This window comes from Formica exsecta, unplaced genomic scaffold, assembly GCF_003651465.1.
Source record: "Formica exsecta isolate Colony F162 unplaced genomic scaffold, ASM365146v1 scaffold138, whole genome shotgun sequence".
Lineage (NCBI taxonomy): Eukaryota > Metazoa > Arthropoda > Insecta > Hymenoptera > Formicidae > Formica > Formica exsecta.
In genome coordinates this window covers 1,265,131-1,274,572 of record NW_021848711.1, presented here as the reverse complement: position 1 = coordinate 1,274,572, position 9,442 = coordinate 1,265,131, and the positions used below count along the sequence as shown (strand labels likewise).

Here is a 9,442-nt window from a genome sequence, read left to right as displayed (position 1 = left end):
AAAATTATATTTTATAGAATAGAATCGATACATACATATACATTTACGTTAAATACGTTAAATTACCTACGATTTCATAAGAAAAATTATTTTTAGCTTTTTCTTCCTCATACTCCGCACTTGTAAGGTTTTTATTTATGAAATTATAAAGACAATAAAGACATAATATCGAAATCTATCTTTCAACAATTTGGCTCGTATTGTGTGTACGTATTGCGCGACTCCCTGTGGATCTTTATCAAATTCACACATACACACTCGGCTAGTTGAATGCAGGAATCTCGATATAAAGACATAATATCGAAATCTATCTTTCAACAATTTGGCTCGTATTGTGTGTACGTATTGCGCGACTCCCTGTGGATCGCGAAACGATTTATCAAATTCGATCTTTTCGGTTTCGAAATGTATCTCGCAACAATGAAAAATCGTTCTTTTGTTCGGCGGAAATCATATGCGGCAAGCGTGTATCTTAAATCGATTCGATATGGCTCTGATCCATGTTAGAAATCCAATAGACAGATTGTCGCTAATCGCTACATTGTTATGCAATATAGGATAGATCTCGAGAAACAGCACAACCGAAAAGGAGATAAGTAATTTGTCATGTCGAAATGTGTAGAATAAAAAAATGTTTTCGTGCAGGATTCCGGAGAGAGAAAACTGACTTTAAAATTGCAAAATTATTAATATATTTATGCTTTTTTTAAATATAAATAATCTCCAATAGTTTAATAAATTTCACGTGACAGAGGAAAGAGCTGCATTTTCAAATATTATTAAATTATATTGCAAAATAAAATTACATTTTACGAAATTAAATTGATATTTGTAAATACAATAATAATTTTTGTAGCAACATTATTGTTTCATGTGTTATTTAAGACATATATAAATATAAAACCATTAATAAATAGTCAGTTAACGATATAAAAATCCGAGAAGCACGAGATATTTTCAGCGAATCGTTACGTACAACGAATCGTATGGTGGCATTTAACGGACTTTAGTATGAAAGCGTCGCGACTCGCCCGTAAGATGAAATTTCGAAGAAAAGATGATAGCGTATGTGAACCAGTACAACGGACAGTCAGCGTGCTATCCGATATGCCAGCTGCTGTATCAAAATAGGCGTGAGCCACGGAATCGGGCCGAAATGTGCAAGTAAATCCGAGCACTGAATTAAAGGCTTTCAAATATCGAGGTTTTCGTAATCTTGGCGAATTTATCGCATCAATTTACACACGCGTGCGCGCATTTTACGATGCTATCGCGAGTTATCTCGAAGGTAACCTATCGGGAGTAAAGGCACCGGTCTCCCCTCGAGAGAGACCGGTAAGGAAGCGTCGTCTCGCTCGGTGGAAAGGGATGCCCGGCCCGGCGCGACGTCTCGAGCAGAGGCAGAAGAAGGCGTTCGCCAGTCTCTCGTCGACTCTCAAGTCAAAGCGTTCTGTCAACTCTTCGCGTGCGCTCTCCGTGCATAGATACGGTTCGCCTACGTTCGGATCGAGTGCCCTTCACAAATCTCGAAATAAACGACTACTTCCACATCGATTCGTGCATCCATTCCTTCGCGATTTTCTATCGCGATATAAAAAGGTTTCGGATAAACGAATTTTCGATCGACGTTGTGGTACCAAAACACGTATCACTTGGATTGTTTGAAACGTTGTGAGAAGTGTATAACGAAAATTTCGTATTTTCACGAATCGAAAGCATATTCTTCGTGCTCGGTATAGCGTAGATCCATCTTTTCATGGTTCGCCTAAAAGTAACCGTTTACCGAGTGCATCGTTTTCAAGCGCGAACACGTGCTACCGTTAAGGAGATTGTTAAGAGTGCGGAAATCGCGAAACTGGGGATAAACTGTCCGCGAGGCTCAAGAATTATAGCGCAAGTCTCGTAGAGACTTGATTATCGCGAGAGGAAAATATTTGTATCTCCGGAACGGTAAGATATTTACGAATACTTGTTAATCTCGATTTATAACTTGCCGTAAATACGTTTTGTGCCGGATCGAATTTTAATGACTTTACATTCATGCGTAAATCGCATGCGTTCCATATTTTACCGAGACTAACAGTTTTACTTATGTGTATGAATCAGCAAAATTATTAGTGTACTTTATGATATTTATAAAAATGCAAAAATCATTATTATCAAAATATAATTTTTTAAATGTATATATATATATATATATGCTTTACAGAACAAAGCAAAAATTAAATATATAAAAACAACATGCAAAACTGTAATATAATTTCCATAAAATGAAAAGAATTTATTTCCATAAAATGAAAAGAATCTGTGATAAAATCATGATAATTATTCTATAGAAATATGCAGTCATTTTGTATTGTACCGTTTTTTTCTTCTTTATATGTATATATTTATTTTCTATATATTTTACATTCAATGAGAAAAAAAATATTTAAGAAATAGATCGCTATATAAACGTCACATGGGACACATATATTTAACTGTATTATACTTAGGCATTAAGACATAATTTTAGAAAATATTTTATATTTTATTTTTAATAGTGAAAATGTGTCAAATGGCTAAATGGAAAGTTGAGTATGGGGTGTACTTGCAGAAAATACAATATTATTGCAAATTTACTAAACTACCTTGCAATACGTTCTATTCTACAAACAATTTAGTTGGCTACATGAAATATAAAGGACGCGAAAAAGTTTCGCTAACAATAAGCGTATCTCCTGTTGTGGTGTACACAAGGGAATCGCTCTAATACCGAAGGAAGGTCAATTTTATGGCGCTAATCGAACCGAGTCGATTCACGAAGCACCTCGACTCCAAACATCTATACTTGTTAGTACAGTGAGATAACAATTGGTCTTTGCTGAAAAAATTCAATAAAGCACGACTGCAGTTAATCTCGGCGGTAAATTAGACTCTCTTAAATGGGCTAAATATGTCGTTTCCATGCTGATTTCAAAACCGAATTTTAAATCGCGGTTTGGTGCAATCAAATGGCAGTTGATTTCGTGATTAAAACGCAATCGCTTCTTCGGATTAATGGCGTGTAATAACATGGCCGCCATTTGAAGAAAACAAAAACTGTTATTGTACTGAATATGTTATGATCTCTGATAGAAGAATGCACATCGATCAAACACGTACAAAATAAGCATATTCAGATTGTGAAACATCTTTCCAAGATTCAATTGTGTAAAGTTTTGTAAAACTTTATCTTTCATAACGTAATGTAAATGTATAAATTTATTTTGATAATGATACATGCCATCGATCATAGCAAGTTTAAAGAATTATTTAATGCAGGACGTTAATTTACAATCTTTTATTGTAAAAAAGATCCTCTCCCGGATAATGCGTTTCGCGATTCAAAGAATCTAAAAAAAAATCTTTACGCAAACTGCTTTCCCTTAATATAATTGTCTTGATAATTGCTTCGAACGTTTGAATATTGTTACATAAAAACGAATGCTGGTTTTTATTTGGTAACTTTATAAACATCGTGGTATATTTGTACGCAGCTGTATCTAATTGGAGATGAAATAGAACGAAGTTTATATCCGGCGTCGCGGGTCTCCTTCCACTCACTTTCGCTCGTTGCCACCCACAGAAAAATGCAACAGCTGTTATGCATACGCCGTGATATTTTCTGAACCTCAAGGGTAAAGCGCGCTCTAAGGGCCCCGTGAGAGGCAGCTGTTGGCGTCGCGGATGGACTACACCTGCCTGAAAGTATTTGTCGATGCCATTCGTTCATTTTTTTTCTTTGAGAGATCACGTTTAGACTCAGTCGTTCTCAAATAAATCCGCGGAACGTGCCTAATAGTCCATAAAATTCTTTCAAAAATGGAACGGTTTCCATCTCGGATTCCTCAGAAAATCTGCAGATTGTTCGAAAAAAGTCGATAGATAGAGATTCCATAGTATCTACATTTTTTTTAAATGAAAATAATACATTTATTGAGATACATTTACAGAGTGCTAATTTTGAATAACTCTCAATATTTCTCAAGAACGTCGATTATATCGATTACTTAAGGCAAACGTCTTTTTTTCGATATCGCGTTCTCGAGCGGCAAGTGCGCGTTTACATACGTCATTCGCGCGGCGGAAAAGAGATAAAGGAGACCCGGCTCATCGCAGAAAGCACAATTAGCTCATTCATCGTCCCCGTCTCTAGTGTCAGCGTACACGAACGTGTACGCTATTAAACGTGCATACGGTCGACAATCGTGCACACGAGAAGAGGCGCCAAGTAGTCAGTCACTGTGACTCGCAAGATACATTCTGTTAGGAATACCACGCCGCGTGGCGTTCAACAGAGTTTATTATTACACTAACAGCGTGCCTTGTACATCGCGTGTATCGAGATACACGTGTAGAGGTATTCGCGATGGCGGAAGATCACCGCGCATAAGAGAGGTCCTGCGCGCACGTCTGTTCCTCTCGTAGAAATACATCATTTACGGTTTCTGTACTTGGGTAAAAAAGGATAAATATACGCTAGAACGAGAGGAAGATGTATAATTTAAATAATACGCTTTGTATTGTAACTTTGTCTCTTTCCAAAATGTGCATACTATCAGAGATAAGACGCACATCTCGATCTCGAATAATGGAACGTAATCTTTTTTTATCTCGATAAATTTCGCCGGTTATTTTTACTCGAGATCATTTTTTTTTCGGGTCTAAAAAGGGCGGATAGCCTGCGGCATCGCGGACGCGAAAACCGGCCCTCGACGCGAGAGCGATCGGCCGAGAGCGAATTCCACTGCTCGGTGCACAAGCGTGAGAGGTTGGATCACGCAGCCGCGGGGCTAAATTCCCAAATGCGTGCAACGCGTAATTCACTAGGTCGAGGTCGTTACTTAATCGAAATCGATGCATCCCTTCGATCGTATATCCATTATATCGCCTCTAGGACGGAGTGAGAGGCGATGCCAGAAATAGAATATCGCTCTAAGGCTAAGGTATCTCCCCCCAAATAAATTCATGTAATATGGAAATACTTGGTGAATGTTTTCCAATTTGTAATATTCTCTTGAAAAAATAATTGCAATAAAAAAAAACACGTGTGTGAGAAATATATCATCTAATACCTTTTTTTTTTTTTAGGGTATTAAGAATGAAAAATTTCCTTATTATAATATTATTTTTTTTTTTTTTTTATTTGAACTCTGGTAAAAAGCACATTTTTTTCTAAAAATTAATCGGTCAAGTGTTAAAGGAAATCTCCCCGATTGCTCAGGCCTGTGAAAAATCACGATATAAAACTCGACGTCTCGTTGGCGAGAAAACGTTATTTAAAAGCGCTGATAAGCGTTGGCATAGCACACGTCCTTTTGCCATATGCATAAGGCGTCTTCTCTCACCTCACCAACACATCTCGCGGACGCGAGAGTGGATACGCCTATTACCGCTCGCGAGATTAGAGCAATTTATAGTATCGTCTGAGAATACCGACCCACGCAGCGAGTAGTACCGTACTTCCGGCCGAGCATATGTTAAAGCGATTTCGTCTGGTTGCTCTTATTGCGATTCCGTATCGCGAGCTAAAACCGCGCCGAGAGAAGCGCGTTGCGCAAGAGAGCTGAAAGACACAGCTCTCGGATCGATAATTTAAGGAAGAGAATTTTCTTGAAAAAAATTAACTCACTGAAAGGGATAATTCTCTCCGATAATGGAATATGTCACCCGGATAATGTTCGTTAAATTTACAACGTTTCTTCGCGGAACTCGCGGTCCGTACCACGGCTGGTTACAGGTTCGCAAACGCGTTTCCCGATAATCTCACCCACGCTATCATCGGCACGCCAAGTACGTTAAACGCGCGATACTTTATTTCACCGATACACGACGTCGCGGCCGGCCCGTTTCTTTCTCTCGCCTCTCCTCTCCGTTCGCCACAATGCCGTTTTCAGTGGCAGGCCTCAATTTGCCGTAATTATTATGTTTATCTTCCTCATTCACTTAAGCCCGCGCACCGATCCGGGTCCTCCGTGTTCATTGTTTCGTGCGGCAGCACCGAAAGGCTAATATTATCAGGGACTCTCGTCTGCCGTCCCCTTTCGTATACGATTTACGACATAGACATCGATTATTTTTTCCGCTTGTTTGATAGAAACAAAATTCCTGATCGCTGACTATGACTATGATCGTGGGAAATTTATCGTTTACCATCTTATCAGAACAAGCTTTATATCTTAGATAGCGAAAGTATAAAGTAAAAAAGATATACTCGTCCGCATTTATTTAATGAAATCATTTTAAGCAATGCTGTACACGCGACAAATCGATGATTGAGACATTCGTGATTACCCCTGCAATAATAAGCGACAGAGAGATTGAAAATGGAATCTGTACGAGCGAAACGTTCGCGTACGTGCTAAATCCGCTATATTCGCGTTCACGTCATGTGCGTGGCCGCACAGCCACGCGCCAATCATTACATCCTGGAAAGGGTGGGTCTACCACCGATCAACCGCTATGTCAAATCCAATTTGCGTGATCCTTTCCCTCGGAAACGACACGAAATCCTCGTCACGCCCGGCAATTTGCGGCGCACGGCTCGGCGCGCCGACTGCACTTTCGACGAGCGTGAGAAGCGAGTGTCGGAATGTTGCACCTACGAAGAAAATAACACACTCTCATAGAGAGAGAGAAAGAGAGGGAGAGAGAGCGCTTCTCGATCACCGAGCTAGACGGGAAGCACGTTCGTTAAACCGTTTTCGTAAAATCCATCTCGGACGTTACAACTTTATACGCGAGATCTGGAATCTGAAAAGTATCTTTTCTCAGTCTATATATGTTGCGCGATCGTTTGACAGCACGTGCAACGTCCGGTTCCTTACGTGCGTCGCGTAGCCACGCGCTGATCATTACGCTCGCGAGAAGGCGGTAACTATGTATCCCAACCGATCCAGTTTGTCAAATGCAATTTGCGTGATATTTCTTCCCCGGCGCGGAAACACGGAATCACGAAACCAGCTGCCAACGGGTCCTCCGATCGTTTACGGTTTTTGTGCGGCCGCGTGTGCGATAATGAAAGCAACGATATCACGATACTGATTCTCTTCTTTAATAGATTCAAACAGAACCGCGAACGATGCATATACTTGGAAATAGCGCTCAAAGAGAAAAGATCTAGTCTCCCGCTAATGACATTTCTTAATTATACCTTCTTTGAAGGAGGTTTTGTCTATTGTATATATTGTCTCGTGCATCTCTCGAAGTCAGAAAAAGATAAAGACTTTTTCGTCCTACGTCGGGCTTCCCCGACTACCGCGATGTTGGCGCATCCTCCGGTGTCGAGAGTCCGCTCGGTCGAAGCGGAGTTAGCACGAACAGATTGTTTCTGCGGCCGAGAGAGCGAAGGCCTTTAGGAAAGTGTAAAGAGCGTCTAAAGCGGGAAAGAGAGAAGAGAGAGAACGAGAGAACGGACAAGAAAGAGAGAGAGAGGGAGTGACAAAGTAACTCCGTCGAGCCGGACGGGATGCGAGAGAAAGAGCGAGGATGGAGCGAGAGATGAACGTGGGGTGTAGGAAGCGGTTAGCGAATAGAGGAGACGGAGATGGAAGATGGCATGGAGGAGAGGAGGACGGTTCAAGAAGAAGAAGAAGAAGAAGAAGAAGAAGAAGAAGTTAAGACGGTCCAGCGCAGGCAGCATCACCACCGCAGCCGGAGGTGATGACCTGCTCAAGGCCACCCGCTCCCAACCTCTCGGACCGAAGAGGAGAACTACTCTTCTTATTTCTCGTTGCTCCCTTTTCTCTCTTTCGACTCCTTGTTGCAGCTCTGGAGCTCTCTTGCTCCTTCTTTCTTCTGCTTCTCTCCTTTCCTCTCCTTTCCTCTCAGTTTCCGTGCATTTGCCTTTCTTAGGCTCGCTGAACCTTGCACAGTCCTCTCTCTTTCTCTTTCGCTTTTTCTCTCTCTATTTTTTTCTTTTCCTTTTCTGTTTATCTCTGAATTTGTTAAAAAAATTCTTTAAAAAATTTGTTTAATAAATTATTTTAGAGAACGAGAGAACGGACAAGAAAGAGAGAGAGAGGGAGTGACAAAGTAACTCCGTCGAGCCGGACGGGATGCGAGAGAAAGAGCGAGGATGGAGCGAGAGATGAACGTGGGGTGTAGGAAGCGGTTAGCGAATAGAGGAGACGGAGATGGAAGATGGCATGGAGGAGAGGAGGACGGTTCAAGAAGAAGAAGAAGAAGAAGAAGAAGAAGAAGAAGTTAAGACGGTCCAGCGCAGGCAGCATCACCACCGCAGCCGGAGGTGATGACCTGCTCAAGGCCACCCGCTCCCAACCGCTCGGACCGAAGAGGAGAACTACTCTTCTTATTTCTCGTTGCTCCCTTTTCTCTCTTTCGACTCCTTGTTGCAGCTCTGGAGCTCTCTCGCTCCTTCTTTCTTCTGCTTCCCTCCTTTCCTCTCCTTTCCTCTCCTTTCCTCTCAGTTTCCGTGCATTTGCCTTTCTTAGGCTCGCTGAACCTTGCACAGTCCTCTCTCTTTCTCTTTCGCTTTTTCTCTCTCTATTTTTTTCTTTTCCTTTTCTGTTTATCTCTGAATTTGTTAAAAAAATTCTTTAAAAAATTTGTTTAATAAATTATTTTTTCCTTCATTTCTCTTCGATCAAAGTCTTTTTTCGCGACCGCGATCATCCGGATGTAAAGTGCGCACGCGAATTATACATCTCGAGTGATTCTACGACAAGATCAACAATTATAAGATTACTATCTGCGAAATTGAAAAAGTACCCCGTTTTTGGGGAATGAAAAACCTCGAAATCTCGGAAAAGGAATTTTGCGAGCGCATATGTATATCATACTTGAAAAAGATATTTTATAGTGACTTTGCGCGCGCGCTGCTCGATGGTGTATCTGACGTTTAATAAGCGCGGGTCAACTGGAGTCAACGGTGCAGCTGTGTCGACCGACGGCGAACTGTTACCTCGATTCATTATCAGTGGCCTCTTTGTGCACGTCTCTTGTTTCGTGGGACTCCCCCCTCACGCTGCCCGCTTAACTTTTCTCAATTGAAATGTCACCCGTAGTTCCTTGTCGACTATATAATCGCAAAAAACACGTTTATAAGCGTGTACAATCGCCTATCTAAATATAATATGTACGAATTATTGTACATTTTTTTTATCTCTTTCTTTCCTTTACTCATGTAAGGCGCAGGTTCTGATAAGTTATCGTCGCCATTTTAACACAGTGACAGACTGATTTCTCCCATAATCATAAACTTGGCCAAAGTAAAAAGACTTGCATATATATTCTCTTTCACGTACAATCACATGCTTAAAGATTGATATAGTGGACACCGTGTATAATAAATAAAAGCACATACATTTGTTATAGCGCGAGATGACGAAGCGGACCACGTGAGCGAGATTGCAGAGTACACGGAGGAGACCAGCAAGAAATCGAGCAAAAGTAAGGGAAA

At 40.9% G+C, this 9,442-nt stretch overlaps 1 protein-coding gene across 1 annotated transcript in view; it reads left to right on the top strand.

Annotated features, from left to right (window-relative positions):
• LOC115245971 overlaps positions 1 to 9,442 on the top strand; it is a 38,898-nt gene that overhangs the window by 14,153 nt on the left and 15,303 nt on the right. Inside the window, exon 5 of the mRNA XM_029824508.1 lies at positions 9,358 to 9,432. Coding sequence (XP_029680368.1) covers positions 9,358 to 9,432 — 75 coding nt within the window. The remainder of the gene's footprint in view (positions 1 to 9,357; positions 9,433 to 9,442) is intronic.